At 38.7% G+C, this 25,097-nt stretch overlaps 1 protein-coding gene across 10 annotated transcripts in view; it reads left to right on the top strand.

The window, feature by feature from the left end:
• The window catches only part of LOC122815864 (F-actin-monooxygenase MICAL2-like), a gene marked incomplete at its 3' end in the record, with an annotated part of 2,588,394 nt that overhangs the window by 1,687,397 nt on the left and 875,900 nt on the right, over positions 1-25,097 (top strand). For 7 of the 10 annotated variants that reach the window (XM_044088682.1, XM_044088687.1, XM_044088686.1 and 4 more), the window contains 4 exon segments: positions 12,436-12,510; positions 17,819-17,926; positions 18,263-18,358; positions 24,363-24,470. In XM_044088682.1, the coding sequence (XP_043944617.1) occupies positions 12,436-12,510; positions 17,819-17,926; positions 18,263-18,358; positions 24,363-24,470 (387 nt within the window). 10 annotated transcript variants of the gene reach the window in all.

Here is a 25,097-nt window from a genome sequence, read left to right as displayed (position 1 = left end):
CACTATCCGCTATTTGCTCACAAATGTCATTCTTCACAGTGTGACAACATGCTACATGTGTGGATACAACCAAGATATTATCATTACTGAGATAGTTCCCTGTGTGCCATGAAAGATTCTGCTGTGTGATCATACGCCCAACACTCTGATCCACTGTGGTGTGTTGCCTAAGACCAGCCACCCAATAATATGCTATAAGACCAGTGCCAGACAAATAGCAGTGTGCTATTATGACCACTTTATAGAGACAGTCCAACACCAGTGTGCCACAATGACAAAAGACAATGCAACCTTGATATATTATATGACACCTGTATGTGTAAGATAGCAGGGTATCAATGACATGTCATTACCACAAGTCTAAGACAGGCTTACTGCTGTAATCTCTATTCCCCATACCTCTGTGCTTCCATCTGCATCTTGTTATACACAAAAAACAGTTACATACCTGGTGGAGTGCAGTACTCCTCTGTTAAAATGTGCTACTAGTAATGTTTTACAAAGGTGTCATCTCTCTGAGGAAAGTGTCCTACAGAATGTTTGCCCATAGCCATACTTCTCATTATCAGGTAATTGTCTCCATACCAATCTGTGACTCTGATATACTAATTACAGCTAAAACAGCTGAGTTGCACAATCATTAGCCAATGACATGCAACCATTGTGCAATATATAAGGCCTTCATGTAGAGCAGGGCCCCTTTTTTATCTGTTGAGATGGACATTACTAGGGTGAAGAGACTGCATCATCACAGAGGTAGGGCTGTAGCAGAAACCTTTACATAGAGCTGTGTGTACCACAAGCTGCAGCTGCTGCTGCAGATAATAGACATAGCCAGACAGTGTGAAAACCTTGGATGACAACAAGCTGCAGTATCTGTGTCAGCTGTGTCAACCTTGTTGTACAGGCAGGGCTAGGGTGAGGATACCATTTACACTCCAATTATGGCATGTGCTTAAGGTGCATATGTTAGGCAGCTGTGTCAATAACAGAGTACTAAGTGACATATAGTAATGAAATACAGATATTTGAAATGTGTCCCTACCTGCAGGCCTGTGACTTCCAGCACTGAAAAGTAGTTATTTAATTTGCAGTGCCTTGTGTGGATAATGAGTGCATGAGTCATTCATTAATTGCTGTCTTCACAATAATGTAATTGAAATGCAACACAACACTGGATATGAAACCAGGACTGTGTGTGGCAACATGTATTGTATACAAGGCATTTAACAGACTGAGCTACTGAGTTACTGCTGCAACAGGTGTATTTGCAATATATATGTGCACGCATACAGGCTGTGAAATTTTTTACATCCATCAGTATGCGCATGGCTTTATATGGATATATTTCTGCACCAGAGTCCCAGTTAAACATGTATTTTGCCATGAATGCCTTAGCAGGTGACTTTCTACATGTTGCTGATAAAAGGGAACATTTACCTGCTATCACAGGCCTCAGTTACACATATTATCATGTCTTTGGCTGTCTACTGGTGTACTATGAGTCCAAGGTATACTCCCATTTTTTCCATTACTTTTTATTCCAGTTTGCGCAGTGTGGTGCGGTGTGCAGCTCCTCTGAAACACACCTAATGACTGTAATTGGCAATTACTATGTTTTGTTTAAACCACCTGTTTTAATTAAGAGGTGTATGGCATGGTGGGTTAATGCAGTGTGCTGCAGATGTGATGGGCTCAGGTTTGAAACATGGCAGAGGTGTTTATTTTGTATATGTGTCTTACAATGTTGGAAAAACACAGTCATTATAGCTCTATTTAGCTGAGCTTAGCAAAGCTGCATGACATAGTATGTCTTGCAGTGCTGCGCTAAAAAAATATAAAGAAAAAAAGGAGAGATAGGAGAATGGTGAAAATGGGGGCAAGCAGGGGGAAAAACATAGTGAAAGGCAGGGAGGGATGTGCAGGAAGGGTGTAGGAAAGAACCATAGCTATCCATTTGTTGTACAGCAACAACTGTGCACTTTGTCAGAATTTGTAGATGAATTTGGAATTTGAAACCCCAGAGAGAGAGGGTCGAGGATAACATAACTGTATTGTCAAGCCAGGTGGACTGAATTACATGTGTCCAGTGCACATGTACGAAATAGAGAGCTATGTATGGGACAATATCTTTTGGGGGACTTTTTTTTTTTTTTAAGGTGAGAGTGGAATGTTGGGGAAGGGACATAGGTACATGTGGGGGAGGTAGGTGAGGATGCATTTGCAAACAGACAAGCAGCAGACAGGGGTGATGTGTGACACATGAGGGGGGTGAACACCTTGAATATGGAGGGTGCTGTGGAATCCTAGTCCCATGTGCCTCCAGATGGCAGCAGCATGACTCACGTCCTCACCCATGAGACTGTTGGCATTGCTGCATCCCTGCCCCGAGGGTGGCTGTGCTGAAGGCTGGGAACCAGGGCGAGGCTGCCCATTCAGGTTGGCCAGCATGGCCTCAGTCCAGCACAGGTGGCAGTCATAGCCATGGTGGACAATCCTGTGCTCCAAGACTGGCAGCTCCACCCGGGTTACAAAACCCCCTCTGCCACTCCTCCCAGAAGGTGGCCTGTCCCTGTCCCATCAGGTGGTACTATCCAATGCTGCAGCTAGTGCAGGGGCTGCAGAGGAGATATCACCAGTCTGGGTCCCAGACATGCTGGGACCCGGTGCCACAGCCGATTGAGGCAAGGTAGTGGGATCAGCCGGTACTGGCCTACCTTGACATGCTGTGGTAAATGAGGTATAGCAATAAATTATGGTTAGTAATATCCAAACCATTGTTAGTATTAACAGAATCAAACACCATTCATCAAAATACATATTAATGTAGATTATGTGCAACACAACATTAAGTAACATAACAGTCAGTATGGTAACAGCATGCCAGTATGACATAAACCATAGGGCCAACAAAATAGTTAGTTTACCAAATATGTTAATATTGCATCATAATAAAACATAACAATAATCAACCTCATTTTCCAAAATATAGTTAGTTTAACAAAATATGTTGTTATTAAATCATAATAAAAAATAACAATAAACAACCACATTTTTCCAAAATATAGTTAAACAAAATATGTTAATATTAAATCATAATAATAAATAACAGTAATAAATAAATGAAGATAAGGGGTGGGGAGAGAGAGAAAACATTCCCTTACTGACATTGCAGATTATATCTTTGAAAACACTGATAATAAATACGCTATAGGTGTTTTGTGTCAGTTTTGAGTACAGTGACTACATTTCTCCTATAGCTGATATAGCATATGCATACCTCTCCTGCTGTTAGCATGGGTCAGTATGGGCCAAGCAATAACAAAAGCAGGTACACTACTACACAGAACAGTTTCACATAATGTGGACTTACATAACTACCCTGGTGGTCTGTAAACGGATTTGGTAATACATGCATTCCAGGTACTAATTTATCTGCTAATCATGTGACAGACGGATTAGGCAGTTTTAATTACATTACGAGAAATTGTGACACTTGAGAGACATGTATATGTGCAGTCAATAAACTAAACAGCCATCATGCCTTAATTGGCAGGCAAGGAAGTAGAACCCAATAGCTGTGACTGCAGGGGACATCTCCAAATAATGTAATAACTGACTACAGCAACTTAATACAGACATGTAAGGGATACAGACATACTGAGATTATACAGCTTTATTTATGAATGAACAATGTTGACAAACACATTCTTGGTTGTGATGTTAACATTCTGTGAAATCTAAACACAATATCTGCTCATAATATAGACTATCTCACCCATATATGTGTTACTTGTGTTCCTGGTAAAATAGAAAATATGAGTATTATGTGACACATACTGAAAATGTAGAGTTACATGCCACTGGATTTGAACCCAGGACTGTGTGTGGCAAACTGTAATGCATACAAAGCATTTAACAGACTGAGCTACAGGCAGTTCCTGGGTTAAGGACAAAATCCGTTTCTTAGTCTGTCCTTAAGTCAGATTTGTATGTAAGTTGAAATACATACATATGGATCTTATTAAATGTTGCTTAGTCAAATGTTTGACTCAGTCTAGTTGTTTATTTTTCACTGCATGTGAAACACTTTAAAAACACTTCCAAAAAAATCTTAAACATAATACTGTATACTGTAGGTATGCGTTCTTGCTTCCTATGAGCTATGCTTCCTTACTGTTATGAGGACATTTTCACACACAAACATACCTCTCAACTGTACAGATTTTTGCCTTATTTTTTTGGTCCATTTTTCATAAAATTGTGGTTGTTTAGCAAATGTAGTGGCAACTCAAAGACTGAAGTTAGAAAATAAGGACAGACATACCTCTCAACTGTACAGATTTTGGCAGAATGTCCAGATTTTGGCATTCTATTTTTGATCTGTTTTTCATATACTTCTGTTTTTATGGCAAATTAGTGGTAAATCATTACATGTTGTTAGACATCTGAGTTCCAGACTCCATATCTGTAAGAGGTCAAGAGGTATGATGACAGATATTTGAGTTCCAGAATTCATACCCTTCAGAAAATTCATGCTAATGCAAAACCTGTTATTCTATCAACTTTCTAAGTTTGTAAAAGCAATATTTAGTAAAATTGTCCCTATTTTTGGGCATTTGTCCCACTTTTATATATGGCTTTGTCTAGATTTCTTGCTCTAAGAGGTTTATGGGTATGACACACATACACACACACACACACACACACACACACACACACACACACACACACACACACACTCTTAACCCCACTTTACCAATGCCATAACTAACCTCCTCCCCTTATGCAACCAGCCACCTCTTAACTGCTGCCAGAGGATCGCTCGCTCCCTTTCACTCTTCACTCTCTCTCTCTCTCTCTTTCTCATACAGTCTCTTCCTCATTCATACTTGCATTCCTTTACACATTGCTCTCACTTTCTCTCGATCACACACACACACACACACACACACACACACACACACACACACACACACACACACACACACACACACACACACACACACTTCCTCATTCATATCTGCATTCACTCACACATCACTCTCACTCTCCCGATCTCACACACACAGTCACTTCCTCATTTATACCTGCATTCACTCACACATTGCTCTCACTTTCTCCTGATCTTACACAAACACAGTCACTTCCTCATTCATACCTGCATTCATTCACACATGATCGCTGTCACTCTCCTGATTTCTCTCTCTTTCTCTCTCTCTCTCTCTCTCAAACACACACACACACACACACACACACACACACACACACACACACACACACACACACACACACACACACACACGGATTTGGGCAACTTTAACTATTTTAACTTTTTTTCACGTTATTTCCAACATTGCGGCAGCCCGTTCATATCTATGGGTTGTCCGCATGTCGGATGTCTGTAACCCGGGGACTGTCTGTACTGAGCCACTGCTGACTATTAAGTGACTGATACTTGCCTGGAGATCACCTGAAACTATAATGTGAATTGAGCAATACAAGTTACAGGACATTCCTCTGCCATTCTAGTACTTTTACAGTGTTATACTAGACTGCAGTGACAGTCGAACACACATGCATGGAATACAACCATACTGCATATATTAAAAAAAACTGTATTTTAGAATCAACAATGTTAGTGAACACATTTTATTGTTATTGGTTTGAAATATCTGTGAAGTCCACACACAATTTCTGCCCATGGACTGGGCTACCTCACCCATATACCTTTATTACCTGATGTCTTTTGAAGAGAGAACATTATGCGACTGATACTGGCCTAGAGACAGCCTTGGACAGTACTATGAATTAATCAATACAGTTTGCAGGCCATTTGATTTGCTGTCTACAACTATTACACTGTTACACTTGACTGCAGCAACCTTAACATAGGCAATCAATGCATACAGCTGTACTGCAGTGGTTTTGACAACTTAGTCCTGCTGAACAACATTTTGCTTACAGTTATTGGTATTGTTATTGTTTTATTGAAATACAGTTCCTGTTGTTCATTTATTGTACTACAGCTCTATTTGCCCATTTATTGCACTACAGTTCTACTTGCCCATTTATTGCACTATGCTTTTTCTTGTGTATACTTTATTGCAGTAAATGCTTTACTCTTCCTTGCTTATTGCCCTACAGTTGTCATACTAAATCTGTACCATGCTCATGGCACAACCTGGCCAGGCTCCCAGCATGGGACTCAACAGTGTGAGCCATCTTAGCTGTAGCTGTTGGGAGAGAAGCACACCATTATGCATACCAGTTTTGCAGACATACAGATTGCATTTTGGTTAGACAGAGGAAAACATACTTACATACTTGGGCATTCCCATCTCGAGCTTCCTGGACCCAGGTGTCCAGGGTTCCCCTCTTTCTCCTTTTCAGATCGTCAACACTGCTCACTTGTGTGGAGGATACCAGTAACACTGGTGAGTTCCCTGGCCAAACGGTCCCAGGCCTCCTCCTTACACTCTGAGCCCTGGAATCTGCCCTGCATCAGCTGGAGTTCATGGTTTTTAACAAGGAGACTGACCATGACCCTGGACTCCTGAATACCCCACCTCTGTGCCCAAAAGCATACACCTTCTTCAACACCCAGCTATACCAACAGTTAATTGAACTCCAATGACTGTTGTAGAATTCCCACCTATTGGGCTTAATACAGGCTGTTTTCCTTCCCTTACACATCATTCAGCAACATTCAAAAAAGTGCTGCATCACTTAGCAGTATGCAAACCAGGTAAGCAAAGCCAAGCAGTGAGAAAACTTGCAGAACTGTGGTTTTAGCAAGGCTTAGCACTGCGCAAACATTGGTAACCATTGGCATGTTTATGCACTACTTAGCATGAATGAGCAGTGCTTAGCAGAGCGCATCAGTGCCAAAATTCACAGTAGTTTCATAAAATTAAAAGAAAATGTTACATTCATTTACACTCATATTCTACCTGTTATGTAATTGAACCCAGAACCTACTACACATAACATCATAACTCTACCCATGTAGCTAATTGGATATTATAAAAACCAGTATACCTTCATATATACTACTAGGCTAATTATTAGTGTTGCTGAGCACCATGCCACACTGCGCAAAACACACTTAAACACACCTGTAAATAATTAATTAATTACATCCAGTCTCTATTTTTAGGTGTCGGCTATGTATGAGCTCCGCTTGGCTCTGCTGCGCTCCACTCTGCACCACACAAACCTAAATTAAAAAAAAATAAAATAAAATAAAAATTTTAATTATGATAATTAATTACATCTGGTTTCTATTTTTAGATGTCTGCCAGGTGTCATATGTGAACCTAGCTTGGCATTGCTGCACTCTGCACCGTGCAAACATGCAGTAAAAAAATAAAAAGTAATTAAAAAACATAACACATCATAACATCATATAAATGACATATTATACAGTTGATGCACTTCACAACATTACAACAGTGACGGGGAGCATTACAAGGGACCTCACACTCATCTGCAGCCACTGGTAGCTGCTACACCTCTACCTGCACTGATTCAGTATCAATGATCCTCATCTCTGCCTTGGCAGTGTGCCATCATTAATATGCATGGCATGCTGCCAAAGGGGAACTGTGGTCGTGTACAGGGATATTGTGCCTACACTGATTTTTATTAAATCCTGGGGAAAGTGTACAACATTAACCATTACAGCAGCAATTTTTTATATGCTGTCATCATCTTTATGGTGGTACTAACCCCATACAAAAACTCTGGGGCTCCTGATGGATACAGGAAGTATATATTAATTTCCTCCATTTAGTCTCTGAAAATGTTGCCTCATGCCACCTGTGCTTTACTGCCAACACAGTGTTTTTGATTAGTTAGTAATGGCTGCACATGAGAATGAGTACACTTTTTTAATTAAATGTATCTGCATCCTCCAATGTTAACTTTCACACTTACCGACATTTACAGTTCATCCACAGCAGCAGCTAGGGCCAAATGTTCCAGCTTTGCCATTCATCTGCATACCTTGTTAATGCTTTTTGTTGAGAAACTGAAAAGATTGAAAGGAACAGGACATAAACTGTCATCTGTGGTTATTTCTTTTCAGTGTCTGTTATCAACAGTTGTAACAAAATGAAAGACAGTTTTTGTCCCAGTTATTGCAAAAGTATAATTTCCTAAGCCAGTTCCATGAGGTAGAGAGAGAAAGCTACATTTCAGTAACAGTTCAGCTTCTTATAAGAGCCAAGGAGGGGATGGGGTTGGATTGAACACCTTTTGCTGGCTTGCCACTTGGGAGGAGGCTGCAGTAGCTTGCCACAGTGGTGACACTTAGCAGGAGCACTAGGTGTTACTTGTTGGAGTTTGAGCCAGCCAAGTCTGCACTGTCATGATGTTTAGCAGTAGTGAAGCTGAAGGGAATCCAGCCTGCATGTGCATGCTTCCAGTCAGAAGACAGCTGTAATGGATTTGCAGGAGCCACAGGTGGTGAGGGAGCTCTGTGCCTTCTAGGACCAGTAATCTGTCCTGCTGTCTGCAATCTGACACACACTGGGGAACAGAAGAGCTGTTTGGGATTCGGATGTGAATAAATTGACTATATGGCTCTCACCTAGCCTTGGAATACCAGGCTTCCATGTCCCTGGAATGGATGTGCCAATTAGGTGTGGGTAGTGGAGCCATTGGGCTTATTTACTGGTACCCCAAAAACTATCCCATCTGCACTAGGACTCAGAGAGGTTACAGCAGTCATTCCACCCATTCTTCTGAGTCCTTCACAGATGCCATCCCTATGGAGAGCTACCACCTACAGTGAATGCTTCAGAGAGGTACTTGGAGGTTATTATCCAGAATGTATTTCAGCTTCTCTATCCATGTACACCATAACAGATGCTGCACCATTCAAAAGCCCTTAGCAAAAAGAGGAATGCGACATTTAAGTCAGAAGCTAGGGAAAAGGTATGTGCAGACATGCGCACAAGCACGTGCGTGTGTGTGTGTGTGTGTGTGTGTGTGTGTGTGTGTGTGTGTGTGTGTGTGTGTGTGTGTGTGTCTGTGTTTGGGTGTGGGTGTGTGTGATATACACACCTGTGTTCTTGGGTGATGGTGTTGCTCTCACATTTTCATGATTCCTAAAAAAGACATGGAATATTTGATCTGTTTTATTCTAGACCCTTAGTGACATAAATATTATCGTCTGAAAATGAAAATTTTGCCTGTTCTCACCATAAAGTTATCCTTTATTTTGCTTCCTTAGAGGTACTGAATGTGTTCTTTATCCACCAAGATGATTATCTACACATCAGAACAAAAGTGGTGTATCAGTTTTCTGCTGTTTGAGGCAAGAGACAGTTTCTTCTCATTCAAAACCCTTTCCTCGTTTGTTCATTATCCAAAGGATATTTACTATCTACATGTGCCTGGTAACCAAATTTGACAGTTGCCAATTTGAAAAAGTCTTCCAGTATCTGAACGTATGTCTTCTAATGGCACCTCCTCCGAAATAAACTGGTGCAGTCCAGAGACACCAAAATGGAGTTGTTTGTATCCCTTAGAATCACAGTGCTCTCTAAAAAGCTCGACCCATCCTCTACAGCTTGGCTAGTTTCCAGACACCATGCAGGGCGGAGGCAGCTATACTTAGCATTCCTTACCACCTGCATCAACATTTGCTGACCATCTTCCTCTCTCTTGAATGCTAAGCTTCTTGAATATATGGTTGCATCATTGTGCATGGTTGCCAATGTGAGGATAAAGACAAGGATCTTTCAGTGGACTTTGAGAGTTCATTGGTGGACCACCTTGAACTCTGTAGGACATACAGTATTGCCCAGAGTTAATGGACTTCTCCAAGGATCTGTATGTAAGAGATGCCTTTGCTTGTATAATTTGTAGCAACCACTTTTAGAATGAACTTTTCAGCAATGGGATTAGGAGTATGCTTTGGAGCCTTTATGATGCAAGGTATTTTTGGAGTAATAGCTTTTTTATACTATAGAAATAGTGCAAGTACTTGTAGAGTTTCCTTTGTTGCCTCCATGTGATATACCAGCAAACAGATAGGTACCCACTGTACCTACTTGCTAATAGCCTCTTTCCAGGGGGAAACCTAAGGTGGTATGTATATTACTAGGGAAAATGTGGTCAGGGCATTGAGGAACTTACCCTACTCTTTTCGATAGGTGCCATGGGATCTTTTAAATCCACTTGAGTTGCCCCCTGCTCAAGCAGATGGAACCTTGATTTAACATATCATCTGAAGGATGGAACTGTCGGCACTCCCCTTATGCTGCACTGCAGTGTCAGTAAGCAACCTACCTGATGGGGGAATAGAAACCACAACCTTCTGCACCAAAGGTGAGTGTGCTGCTTGTTGCACCACTTACACTGTCCAAAGTGAGGGCCATCCTTGAAAACTAGGAACAGTTGAAGGGTATGTTTGATAGCCTTCATGCACCATAAATGTCACATTATTTTAATTGTAGCCTTCCATAAGGGGGATGCATATTCTGTTGGCCAGGCATGGCTCATTCAATAGGTTGACTGCAATCAGATGAATTTGTTTAACTTATTTAGCCAGGAGTCAAGCATTTATGTTCCTTCCATAATTTGTGGCTGTTGCTTTCCCATAAAATTGCACACCTTGATCATTTCAGTTTTTCTTGCAGTAGTAGTCTATTGCTTTGTCACAAAGAAAAATATAAATAAGTCCTCCTTGGTGTTTTTATGTCTTAATGGCAATCATTTTTTGCCTTCATTTTTTTTCTTTGTTTTGTTTGATGTTCATGAACTCTGTTCCCTTTAGAGGCAGCTGCAGTTTTGAGTGCTGCTTTCTGGCTCTTATTCAGTTCTTCAGGGGCTTGTTCCTTGAAAGTGAGTCATTAAAAAATAAGAAATTAAATCACTTATTACTGTTGTGGCTTGTTGTCTGTATAGTCATCCTACCATGCACTTTTGTGGGAGGCTTTACTTGTTGAACCCTAGAATATCATACTCATTTCAATCCAAGGTCACCGAACCTTTGAGCAAGAACAAAATACAAAACGCATTGACTTCTTTCAACAAACATGCCTTTCAATCAATTTTTCTTATATGAGGTCTTGATCATCAAACACCTAGCATGTTACCTTATTTTCTTTCTTCAAAGTGCTGTGTGCCATTTCTTTGTCTTCCTAGAAAGAATTCAGAAATGTACGCTTCTCTTGTAGCTAGCCATGAATGTTTACCCACAATGAAACAGTTTTCCACACCACTCTTTAGTTTGTTTGAAATACTTGTCTCAGTTTATTATAACCTGTTTAATTACTCCCAGTGGAAACTAGGCATTGGTTTACACATTATAGTTACACGAGTAGTATTTTGCTTTACTTTATACAAGTTAGGAAAAGTAACAGCATTTTGTTTTTTCACTATTGCATAAGAGGGAACAGTACTTCTTCATGCTGCCTTTCTCAGGCTCTAAAGTACTGCAGTTCTTGCTGCTCTTCAAACACACTCTACCTGAGGTATTGCCTCTCACTGGACTGCTATAAAGAGGGATATATTCTGCAATGTGTGCAGTCAAGTCACTACTAGAAATATAAACTTCCAGCAAACCTGACAGTCCTTAGGGATGCATGTAGGAATTATCAAAAGTAGTTTTGTAAGTTTTTTTTTTGTTTCATATTTACAGAGCAACATGCAGGAAGTGTTACAAAATGTTTGGCCTTTCATAGGTAATGAACTAGAATGTTAGCCAGAAAAAAATTCAAGCTCTGAAAGCTTTAAGGTTAAGCTGTCTGAATATTGTCCCAGTAATGAAAATATAGAACATAGTGGATGTCAGTATGTAAGGACAGATACATTGATGACATTCTATGACAAAAAATATGTACATAACTTCCTCTGTTAGTCTTCAACTGTGCAAAGGCCTGTAGTTTGCTCTTGGACATTGGTAAACTCGTGTCAAAGCAGTTGATAGTATACTTTATTGAAAGCTACAAAACTGAGACATAGAAGCTATAACCTTTGAAACATTGTAGACAATATGCTTGTATTTTTTTACATAAATGAATAGATAGCGTGGCATGATGCATTGAAAGTGGTACAAATCCAGACAGTGTAACAGTACTACAGGATACTGGACATAGCTGTACTTATCAGTTTCTAAAATGCATGCCAAGAAATGCATTGACTTTATTAACGAATATGACTATTATTTGCTATTTGCATTGTAAGTACTGTAGCCCCTCAGCAGAATACAGGTCCCTCTACTTTTCTTCTGAAATATTCTTCTAATTATAAAATATTAAAGTGCTTTCTTGACTAACAGCTTGATTTTTAAGTTGTAGTTGTATTTTGTGTTTAAAATTTCATTGTTTTATTTCTTATAAGTTTGACCTTTCAACTGATTTCTTGTCATTCAACCACTAAACATTTTGAACAGACTTTTTTCTTCTTTATCATGTAATGCAGACTGGCTTTATTAACCACTACACAGGTGAAAAGGCAACATCAAAACAAAAAGTAAACCCCACCTGTCAGGGCCAGGTATTTTTTCTAGAAATGTTTTCTTTCTTTATGGCTTTGCATGTATTTTCAGTTGCTTGTTGTTCTATTTTCTATTGTGCAAATTAGATCTAACTTGTGCTGATTGCATAAGCAGGAGTGTAATAATATCTCAATAACCAATGACTTGGTGTGGTATATTGAAGATTTACCCACGGTCGGTGTAGTTTAATCACAAGGGTGAAGCCTGAGTGATTAGACAAAGGCAACCGTGTGTAAATCTTCAATGAAAAAAACAGTTTGAAATGCAGATTATGTGAAATACTTTTTGTCTGTAACAGAACATTCATATGCATGACCAGAGAAGAAAACTTTTACCTTCAAGAAGTGGTTGCACAGGAAAACATTTCTATCATTCTAAGCTAATTAATTTAGTTTTGTAAGCTGGCAATACTCCATCTTTTTTATATAAAAGAATCCTACTACGCATGCACACACACACACACACACACACACACACACACACACACACACACACACACACACACACACACACACACATTCACTAGTGGTTCAGAAGTGTAAATGTCTCAAATCAGTTTTCCTTATTTCACTGTCTTTGTATGTCTGTGTTGATAATTGTGGTCACATTTCTAGTTTATTTGAATAATGAAATATTTGCATTAAACTGTGTCTGTATCAATATATTTTGCTGTAGAAGAAAGGTAGTTAAATGGTTTCAAAAGTGTTGAAATAATTTTTTAGTTTATGTTGTTGTATCTTTCGGCTTTTCCCGGTTAGGGGTCGCCACAGCAGAACTCCGGTCCGATAATGATTGGCAGTAGATTTTTACGTACCGAGTTGCCAGCCCTGACGTACAACCTTCAACAAAGGTATGCCCATTCACGCATGTCTCCACACAGAAGACGCTTTAGCTGAGAATTGAACAGGACGTCTTATTGTGAGGCAACAATGCTACCACAGCACCACCACCAGTTTATAAGTTTAATAAATCATCTGGTGGGGAAACTGCCATAACAAATGTCATCTGTTATCATTTCTTTTAAAGGAGAAAGGCATATAATGATAGGCTCCCTACTGGAAGTGTAAGATTTAATACTGTAAGCATGACACTTTGAAAATTAGTGTGATGCTGACTGAAAAAAAAAATCTGAAACTTGCTTTATTTCCCTGCAGTACTCACACATCTGCTACTTACATATGTTATTTCCAATATATTTGCATTTCAAGAAGAGGATATTCCCCCATTTACATATAAAATTTTACTTTTCAGAGGATTGCAATTACAATCCTTAGACTTTCATTAGACATTCATAAGGAGTACTATTGGACTGTTTCATAATTATTTTGGCTGTATACCACAGAACATAGTTAAAAAACCCTGTAAAAGAGCGGGTGACTAATATTGTGCTTAATAAGTCGTAACTATGATAGAACACAGAATATTGGATGAGGGAGTACTTTATGTAAGGAAATCTAGTATCAGGTTACATCTGAAGACAATTAAGAAATTATACAGAGGGTTAAGGGGGAAAGAGATTTTTTTTTTTACCAGTTTGGCTGGCAGAATCTTTTAGATCATTACAATGCAGTCCATCCATTGTACAGAAGACATTAAAAGAAATATGAAAAAAAATGGAAAGTAAGTTGGAGAAATAAATTTTGTTTGACCTGTGGCAATGGGGCATGACAGTGCTGTCCTAATGAGAGTCAAAAGTTCATAAAAGTAGAAGGCCGAAGCTAAGTTAATATGTAACCTTGTTCTTGTCGCATGGCTGAATACGTCTGAGGGCGTCCTGTTACAAACCTGATGTTAATGTGGAAGCTGGCACATAACTTCCTCAAAATCTCAAGAGAATTATTAAATGACAAGGTAGGAAACTTGTAACAGACAGAAAAAAGTGTAATTAGAAAAGCCATAACCATGGAGTTACCTGGACTGCTCTTAAGCATCAATGAGGGCCATGTGCACAGCATGTTAGACATAGTAGTAGGTCTCATGGAATACTTATTTGGTATCTTTCAACTGTTTTGCTTTCTGGTTCTTTTCCACATCTATTTATACCTTTCTTTATTTACCATCTTGGATATATCTTCAAAAGTAAGATCATATTTAGTATTTCTGAAGAAATGAAGCAGGGTCAGTGAATTACTGCTATATTACTAATATAGATTTTGTATAGATTATGCATCGTGACACTAACATTCACAGGTTACTTCCATTCCAGAAATCTGTACCCTGGTTACTTACAGTTAGATGTTATTACCAGACGATCACCCTTATACTGTGGAGGCTGCACTCACTCCCTGACTATTTTTTATTTGTATTCAAAATCTTTAGTTTAAGTCTTCTTATGGGTCTATATTGTAAGTTCGAAGTTTGAAAACTTCGAATCTCATTTGATCGACATTATATGAGCAAAGTTTTCAAACATTGAATGTTTCAGTGGAGATCGCCATAGGGAATATTTCCCTTCACTTCAATGTAGTATGATCTCGGAGTTGGTATATTTAAGTAGTGGGGGGGTGTGGGAAGTGCAGGGTGGCTTGCCCCCCTGCATAGAGCATTCAGGTAGTTTTTTTTTTATTTTTAGTCTGTTTATAGTTTATGTTCGATGTTTGAAAACTTCACTCATATGGAGTCGATCATATGAGATTCAAATTTTTCAGACTTCGAACATATAATATTCTTATCCCTACATGGCTTGGCTTGGGTTTATTTGACTTAAATGAAGTTATTATTCCATATTACCTGCATTGGGAATTCTACACTTTCCCCTTTGGATTGCTGTAGTTATGGGTGTACATCTTGAGTCTTTTGTTGTAGACTCATTTCCTTATCAGACACCACATCTCTGCAACTTGCTACCTTGGTGTCTTGGAGAGTGTTATGCTGTACTTCTTTAACCTGGCTTCTGGCTTTCAGTGGCAGTTTTTCCCTCAGTTTTTCACTGTGCTTTATTCTTTGTTTTATTTGCTTAATTTATGTTTTGTATTTAGCTGTTTTACTAATTATATTATTTAGTCGGTAAGTAGTTACATAAGTCTGAATTTGAATTACATGTGACAGTTTGCCCTTTCAACACTAGGGGCATAATACAATCAAAAAATCCTGGAACTAGCTGCTGCCCTATTCCTCTCTCTGCTTTACCCCCTTGGAGAGGCATTAATGGGCAAGGTGAAAAAGTGTGCCCTGATGGCAGTGTAGACTTGGGAAACAAAGCATTATCTGCTTGATAATTCTAAAGCTGCCATGTACTTTGCAGATTTGAAGTTGTGTCTTGCAGCTTAAAGAAAAAAATATGCGGAATGTTCAGTATCCTTGTCCTTTTGTATGATTTGTTTCTGGTACCTAATTGCCCTAGTGTTGCACATTGCTGTTCCCTGATAGTAGCAAGTAGTGGACCAGTGCATGGATAAAAAGGGTCCATTAAGGACCAGTTCAGTCACTTAGTCAACAAATTAATTTAAAAAAAAATGAGCTGTCCATAAATGATTTGAAATGAAAATGTGGACTTTTTTCTGGATAACAAATATTTTATACTTAGAAGACTTTCAAATAATAGTAATATTTATTGAATTAGTCTTTTCTAGTGTAGTCTTTGTGTTTAATGTATTTTTTTAGATGTAATGGTATACTGAAAAAGAAAGAACAGTTTTGGCAAATTACAATGAATGCCAGTCAATCCCAGCTTTAAATGAAATACCAACAATTAAGTATACATAGGACAGGATCAAAACGAAAGCGCTTATTTTGTTGATTTTAATAAACATTCTTATATTCAGTTTTTCGGGACTGTTTGTGTCTGTTTACCATTCTGTTTTTTTTGTTGTTGTTATTGTTGTTTCCAGTTTGTTTTTTTTTTTTTTTCTTTGCACATTGTTAACCCAAATTGCTTAGTATTTTTGCAGGTTTCCACAGCACATTGCATGAATGAATAATTAACTAAAAATCGCCATATAGCTGAAACACCTGATGTTCATAAGGGTCATTTGCATATATGCCATATGCCACTGATACAAGAGGTATGAGAGGTCACTCAGTGGAAGTTCTAGCTTGGCTGGAGTTTTCATTTAGTTTTTAATGAATGAATAATTACAGAGAATATTTTTTCATTGTAGAGTATCACATCTGTGCAACAGTTCTGTTGCTACCTCACAGATGTTGATTCTGTGTTTGAGTTTTTGTTTTATGGGGTGCCTTCAGTGCAGAATCTGCAGGTCTTCATTTGTCATTGTGGAGTTTCATTGAATTCTCCAATTTATTTCCATATATCAAAGCTATCCTGTTAGGTGAATCAGTAATCCTCTAAAATGCCCATAGGCGAGGACTCTGTGTGCAAGTAAGCATATCTGTAAATCCTGCGACAGATCGGCATCCCATACAGATTTAGTTCTTTGGCTTATGACCATTGAGAGCTGGGTAGGTCTTGGCTGCATGTGACTCTAATTAAAATAAAATGGATACTGAAGAATGGATGAGTGCATTTTAATTGCCAGAATTTTCACTACTGTAGTGTAGGACCATGTCTAAATATACATTTAAATATGTAAATAATTATGATGGAGCCAAATATATTATAATTAGTTACATATGTCAAGGAACAGAAATTAAATTTTCTGATATATCAGGACCTCAGAAACAGGGAGAGGCCAGTTAATCTGGTTATTTATGTACCCACAATTATGAGCATTTTATGTATGATTTTTTTCAGGTAGGCTTCACTGATCTACTTGCTTAAAATATATACATTTGTTATGCAGTATTTGTAAAATTGGTAGTTTTATATTAGATGGAGATTTAAGTAACAAACCTGTGAACTGCAGTTGTCTGAATTCGCTCAATGAATTGAGACTAAAATGCTTGAAAGTAAAAGTAATACACTGCAAAGAAAAGGGCATGCATGGTGGAACATGATATTGCAAGAGTTTATTTATTTTACGTGAAACTGTGTACTGCATTCATTTGAAAGTAAACTTGGTGTATTTACATTTAAGAAATGAACAATTAGTTTTTCACTGTAATAGTGGAAGCAATGTGAGCAAAGTGTGACATTATGCAACCACTGCAATTGTTTATAGTGTTGCATTTATGAACAAGTCACTAAAATAAATTGATTATTTATAGACTGATTGCCTATTAAGATCCTTAGCCCTGTGTCTGCAAGTACCTGAAATTATTTTTTTTTAATTTTTCTTCTTTAATGTTCTGCTTTGCCTTGAAAACTTTGACTTTCTTATTTCTGAACTTAATCTTGCAGTATCATCTTTCTTTCTTTCTTCTCACATTTGTATTTTCAAATCTTTTCCCTTTAACTTTCCTGGATAGATGACAGTAGGGAAGGTATCAGCCACAATAGGTGCCAGAGCTGAAGTACTTGTCAGTCTTTATGAAAACGATCATAGGCCTCGACCATGCACTAAATCGTCAGTGCAGGTAAGCTTTAGTAAAAGTAAAACTTTGTACCACTTCATAATGATAACAACAGACAGTATATTTTCACTGTGATATTAGTAGTGCAAAAATTTCTGCCTCATTGATATATACAGAATTAATATGGTGGCTATTCATTTTTGTCAGACAGGAACAAAGGAAAAACGTGTTACATAAGTACTTAAACTGTCATAATAATAAAGGTGATAATTCAAAGTCCTGCACATTTTTTATTAGTTGCAGTTTTATTAGTAAAATACAATAAATGCACAGATTGTTTTTACACTTAATACACTTTTATGGCATCTTTTCTTAATTATAATATTATGTTGAATTCAGCAAAAGTCTGCAGGTGCAGCTCTCTCCCTTCCATCCTGCTCTGACTCTTCTTCTGTTGATGTTTCCTCCTGTGCTTTCCCTGTTGAAGATTTCAAGGTAATAATAACGGTGGCATTTTTTCATATTGTATTTAAAATACTAAGGGAGTGATACCAATAAAAAGCTAATTATTTGAGCCTTGTTACATGAATTCACAGAACACAAATGGTTATATAACATAAGAATTTCATGACAAAAATTTAATATTAATACCTGTATTTTTCTCTTTGTGCTTTATACCTGATCATCATCATCATCAGTCTTTTTTTCTATTTTCTACATGGGGTCAGAATGCTTTGTTAACTGTCACCATCTGTCTCTTTTCAATGTCACTCTCCTACCTTCTTTGGCACTCATGCTTGACTATCGCAGGTATTCACTCACACAATCCATCCACCTCTTTGTTGGACACCCACAATTTACTCTTGCCTTCTTCTGTCTGTCCCAAATCTTCACCAGATTGCCTTCTACCTTTCTGCAGATGTGCCTGAACCACCATAATCTGTTCTGTTTGACCTTTTCGGTAGTTGCAGCTACTTTGGCTTCTGCCATTATATCCTTATTTCTTCATCTGTCCTACAGTGTGCATTCTACCTCCTGTCTCAGGCACTTCATCTTCATCACCTCTAGATTCCGCAACTGCTGGGCCTACTGCCCAGATTTCTGTATAATATGGTAGTACTGGTCACACCACTATTTTGAACTCCTTACTTTTCAGCTTCTTTTGCTTTCTTTAGTCATATACTACCCCTGACACTCTATGCCAGTTTCCTAGAGCCCCTATAATTCTAACTTTGACCTCCTCATTCACATGTCTTTAGTCCTCAACCACCCCTGCAAGATACTTGAAGCTGTCTACCTGTTCCAGTATTTTCCCTTCCACCTCGATTCTCATCTTTTGATTTCCCTCATTTGCTGCTGTTACAACTTTCTTATCTGTTCTTAGTTTTATCCCTTGTGCTTTCAGTTTTACATTCCATTACAATTTCCTTTGCTGAAGGTCTTGCTCAGAGTCTGCCTATATCACATTGACTCCATACAGCAAATTTGTTGCACTGTCCTTCTGACCTGTTTGCTAACATAGTCCATCACCAGTATGAACAGTGGTGGGCTCAGAGATGAACCCTGATGCATACCCAGTCCCACTGGGAATCCCTCTAAGAGTCTGTTCATACTTGAATCATTGGGTCCTTGTACATAGCCTGCACTAATTCTACTAGTGTCTCTGGGACTTTGAAGCACAGCAGGACTGCCCAAATCAGCTTTCTTGTGACCTTGTTGTATCCTTTCTCCAAGTGCAGGAATGCCCGTTTGGATTCATTCCTCATCTCTAGCTTCTTTTCAGCTATCTGCCTTGCTGCAACTACTGTGCTGTAACCTGTTCCAAATATGAACTGCTCATCTCCCATCTCACTTTCTACTACTTTGCTATTTATTTGTTAGTCACCCTCACCAGAAGTTTCATGCAGTTTGATAGGAGTTTGATACCCCTATCCTGCCCACAGTTGTGCATGTCCCCTTTTTTCTTGAACTTTAGCACTAGTATGCTTACTCTCCAGTTATCTGGGATATGCCTTTCTCTCCATACTGCTATGAGTACTCTCAGGAGGTGTTTCTCTCCTGTCTCACCCAACATCTTTATCATGTCTGCTGTGACCTCATCTGAGCCTGCTGATTTCCCTGACTTTATTTTCCTTAATGCTGGTCTTACTTGTTCTTTGGTGTGCTCCTCCTCTTCTTTCATTGTAGGCTGTTTATGGCAGTACAGCTTCTGTGGGGTTTTCTTCATTCAGAAGCTGCTAGATGTGCTCCTTCTGTCTGCCTTTGATGTTCCTTGGACTGGTGAGTAGGTTGTTGCTGGCATCCCTTATAAATGGTGTCTGAATGGTGTATGACTGTCTTCTTTATCTTTCTGTCTTTGCCTTGCAACCTGATATAGTTTCTTTGTGCCATCTACTGAGTCACTTTGCAGAAGTGACTCTCATGTCTTGTTTTTTCCTATTGCACCTCCTCCCTTGGCCTCTTTGTTAGCCAACCAGTATTCCTTCATAGTCTGGTCCATCTTTTCTATTTGCCACTTTTTCCCGCACTCCTTCTTTCTTTTCATGACTTCCTGGACTTCTGCATTCCATCACCAGCTTTTACTTATGTACTTTGCTTCCATACTTGGCTTAGCATTGTATCTGTTCTGTAGTCCTTACACGTGCTGCTTTGAGGCACTGCCATTCTTTTTAACTCAATGTTCTCTGTCTTGAAGCTTCTGTGCACCTCAGTAGATGGCCAAAATAATTGGTCTGTGCAATTCTTCCCCTTATGCAACACCATTTAGAGTCTGTGCTGCTGCCCACAATTCCATTCTTGGGTGAGTTTGAGATGAAAACACTCAGAGTGTTTTTGGGAGGCCCATGGAGTCATGCAGGCATTAACTAGAGGTCAGGATTAAACCTTTTACCTTGTGCGTGAGAAGAGAAGACCTTAATCATTATCCTAGCTGGTCTACTGGCACTGAAGTGCTAGATAAAATTCTTTTGCAAAATACAGTGGATATAAAAAGTTTGCACACCCCTGTTAAAATGCCAGGTTTTTGTGATATAAAAAAACTGAGACCACAATAAATCATTTCAAAACTTTTCCCACATTTAATATGACCTATAACCTGTACAATTCAATTGAAAAACAAACAAATCTGTTAGGGGAAAATATAAAAAAATAAAAACTATACAATAAGCTGGTTGGATAAGTTTGCACACCCTTAAACTAATACTTTGTTGAAGCACCTTTTGATTTAATTACAACATTGAGTCTTCTTGGGTAGGAGTCTGTTAGCATGGCACATCTTGACTTGGCAATATTTGCCCACTTTTCCTTGCAAAAGCGCTCCAAATCTGTCATTGTGAGGGCATCTCTTGTGCAAAGCCCTCTTTGGGTCACCCCCCAGATTTTCTATTGGATTTAGGTCTGGGCTCTGGCTGGGCCATTCCAAAACTTTAATTTTCTTTTGGTGAAGCCATTCTTTTGTTGATTTAGATGTATGCTTGGCATCATTGTCCTGTAGAAAGGTGACATTCCTCTTCATCTTCAGCTTTCTAGCAGACATCTGAAGGTTTTGGGCCAAAAGTGACTGGCATTTGGAACTGTTCATAATTACCTCCACCTTGACTAAAGCCCCATTTCCAGCTGAAGAAAAGCAACCCCAAAGCATGATATTGCCACCACCATGCTTCAGTATGGGGATGGTGTTCTTTTGGTGATGCAAAGGGTTGTTTTTGAGCCAAATGTACTTTTTGGAATTGTGGCCAAAAAGTTCAACCTTGGTCTCATCAGACTATAACACATTTTCCCACATGCTTTTGGGAGACTTGATGTATTGTTTTGCAAATTTTAGCTGGGCCTGGTTGTTTTTCTGTGTAAGAAAAGGCTTCCGTCTTGCAATCCTACCCCATAGCCCAGACATATGGAGAATACGAGAGATTGTTGTCATATGTAGTACACGGCCAGTAATTGCCAGAAATTCCTGCAGCTCCATCAGTGTTGCTGTAGTTCTCTTGGCAGCCTCCCTGACCAGTTTTCATCTTGTTTTTTCATCAGTTTTGGAGGGACGTCCAGTTCTTTGCAACCTCACCTTTGTCCCGTATTTTCTCCACTTTTTAGTGACTGTCTTCACTGTGTTCCATGTTATATCCAATGCTGTGGAAATTTTTTGTACCCTTCTCCTGACGGATACCTTTCAACAATGAGATCCCTTTGATGCTTTGTAAGCTCTCTGTGAACCATGGCTTTTCCTGTAGCAGGCAACTGAGTAAATGTAAGGAATAACCTACTAGGACAGTTGAACTTTATTTGGAGTTAATCAGAGTCTCTTTAATTGATGGCAGGTGTGCACCCAAGAAGACTGAATGCTGTAATTAAATCAAAAGGTGCTTCAACAAAGTATTAGTTTAAGGGTTTGCACACTTATGCAACCAGCTTATCATGCATTTTTTATTTTTTATATTTTTCCCCTAACAGATTTGTTTGTTTTTCAACTGAATTGTATAGGTTATAGGTCACATTAAAGGTGGGAAAAGTTTTGGAATGGTTTATTGTGGTCTTTTTTTTTTTATCACAAAAACCTGGCATTTTAACAGGGTTGTGTAAACTTTTTATATCCACTGTATATGCCAATCTTTTACTGATGTGAATCTCCACACAGTCTTTCCTTCCTCTCACTGTACTGAGAAATTGTGTATGGTATCAGCAATCCCTTCTTTGATGATGCTATTCTCCCTTCTTTGTCTAATTCCTCTTAACCCCACAACCAAATTTTAATATCCCCTATCTTCCATTGTCTTTTACTTCCTTCCCAATATAGCAGTCACTATATTGATTTCCTTGTGCATACCCAAAAACTATTTCTCAGCTTTTCTTTGGATGGTTTCTTCCTTGTCTCTGTCACTTGGCAGATGCATTCTTAAGAAATAAACATTGTTATTTTGTTTATGTATATATATATATATATATATATAGAGAGAGAGAGAGAGAGAGAGCATCTCTCTAGATAGTATTGTAACATCACTCTCCTTATGTTGTTTTAATGACAACTTTGCTTGCATACTACAGTTGTCTAGCTTTGTTTTTTTCTTTTTTCTTTTTTTTTTGTTTTATCTTCATAATTGAAAGGATTCAAACCTATGCGGGGAAGCCCGAATAAATTCTGAATCCATTGCCTTACCCACTTTGTCATGGTTACAATGCCATCACACTACCCTTACTTCTTTGAGATTATAGGGAATGTTGTTTCCCTGTCCATTTTTAACTTAGTGACTTTCCAATTTCCTGTAGCATTTGATTCAGTAGATGGTTACAGGAAGCCTAGGTACAAAAGGCTAAATCACTTCATTAATTTTCTGAGCTCTCCATTCCACTCTCTTCATTCTTTCCTAACTCTCAGCCATGTGACATGATTTATGGATCATCTTAAAGAAATTCACTTTCATCAGTAAATCCACAGCAGTTTATTTGTGTCTTTTGGCTTTTCCCAGCGGAACTCCGGTCCGCTAATGATTGGCAGTTGATTTTTGCGTACCGGCTTGCCAGGCCTGATGCACAACCTTCAACGAAGGTACACCCATCCACGCAGAAGACGCTCTAGCTGAGAATCGAACCGGACAGTATCTTACTGTGAGGCAACAACGCTACCGCAGCACCACCACAGCAGTAATAGTCACAAAAGAACTGAATTCAAATACAAAAACATAACTGTTAATCATCTGCAACTTTGTACTTTTACAAACGTCACTATTGCTTGACATTAGCCCCCTCATACACAAACTATTCATGTCTTTACTCTGAGCAATACCTACTTTGCCCTTTTTGTCATGAAATCCTGTTTTTTTTTTAACTGGAGATAAAGTATCATAACAGACAAAGACAGTGGTTCTGTAATGAGGCACCTACATTTGAATATCCTTAGATCTCACCCCTGAAATTTGCATAGTCTGTGACCATAAGCATTTCACTTACATTCGTTTTGCTCCCAGGTAGCCAGTGGAAACGCATGCATGGCATTAGTGACTTAGCAGGTAAACATCACAAAACCTTCATTAATAAAATATTTTATAACTAAGTTATATAATGCTCTACACCTAGCCTGTTAACTAAAATGCTGATTGATCATACTGCCGTATTCTAATATACTTCATAATTATGTAGTCAATGAAATCCAGGAGACTGTTTGCAGTAACCACCCCAGCGTGGCTTAAAAGCATGCTATTAGCACACTTCTCAGTTAATGCCAAGTAAGTGATGAAGGTATGCATAGCTGCTAGGTTATGGGAGTACTGTCTGTATGTGGTATTTGCTGTTGTATCAGGTGTAAAGATATGGTTAGAGAAACAGATGCAGCTACTCACATGTCAAGCTGCTTTTAACAGCTGCTTACTTTGTGTCATGGAATTTTTCATTTTCTTGTTTCCTTTTACTAAAGAATCAGAAGTAAATCATAAGCTTTCCTTCCACATCTGTCTCTCTCTCTCTCTGTCTTTTTTTCTGTGTTATTCTTCTTTGCACCATCTGCTGATAGTCTGCAACAAGAAAAGTGTCATCAGAAATAGGATACAGAACTCAGGTTCTTCTCGATCTTTATGAGCATGATCATAAGCCTCAAAAATGCAACAAATACCAGTCTCAGGTAAGCTGCTTAGTTAAGATCACTAAGATACAAACTAGTTTTTTCAAAGCATATCTGTTATGGCCAGTTTTATTGTGGTTGTGTAGTGGTTTGGTACTATGGATTTAGGCTTTCAGATTTCACTAATTTAAATTTAGAAACCTCCTACCTCACTAGTGCAGAGGCAGACAGTCTGATACTCTGGGTTTTAGAATAGCTCTGTCAACATGTAAGGTTAGACTGTGGAAGCAAAAACTTGAGAGATGTTTTCTTTCTTTCCTAGGGCAAGGTGAATGTTTTTCTTCCTTGTTGTTACTTGCGTGGTGTTTATGTCCTGTCTATCACCATTTGTAGGGGTACCACAGATATGTTAGAATATGAAAAGGAAGTACTTGGTCACTCAAGTGTCAGTGCAATCCATTCAGGAACAGCAACCAGATTACAGAAAAAAGGGTGGGATAAGTGTGCTCTGGTCACACCTGCTGTTATCAGGGGCACTGAATTGATGGGAGCAAAGATAACTGCAAAAACAGGCATGCAAATGTCAAACGCAGATGACCCTTCCAAGATTTGTTTTGTAATTAAAAGGGCACAAATCAGCTGCTCAGATGGCACAGAGAAAATGTGACTGTCTGTGTTATCAGCAGG

The sequence above is a fragment of the Protopterus annectens genome, chromosome 11.part0 (assembly GCF_019279795.1).
Source record: "Protopterus annectens isolate FY-2018-M chromosome 11.part0, PAN1.0, whole genome shotgun sequence".
NCBI classification, from domain to species: Eukaryota; Metazoa; Chordata; order Ceratodontiformes; family Protopteridae; genus Protopterus; species Protopterus annectens.
Note: the sequence above shows the minus strand (reverse complement) of the source record. Positions and strands in the feature narration are given on the sequence as shown.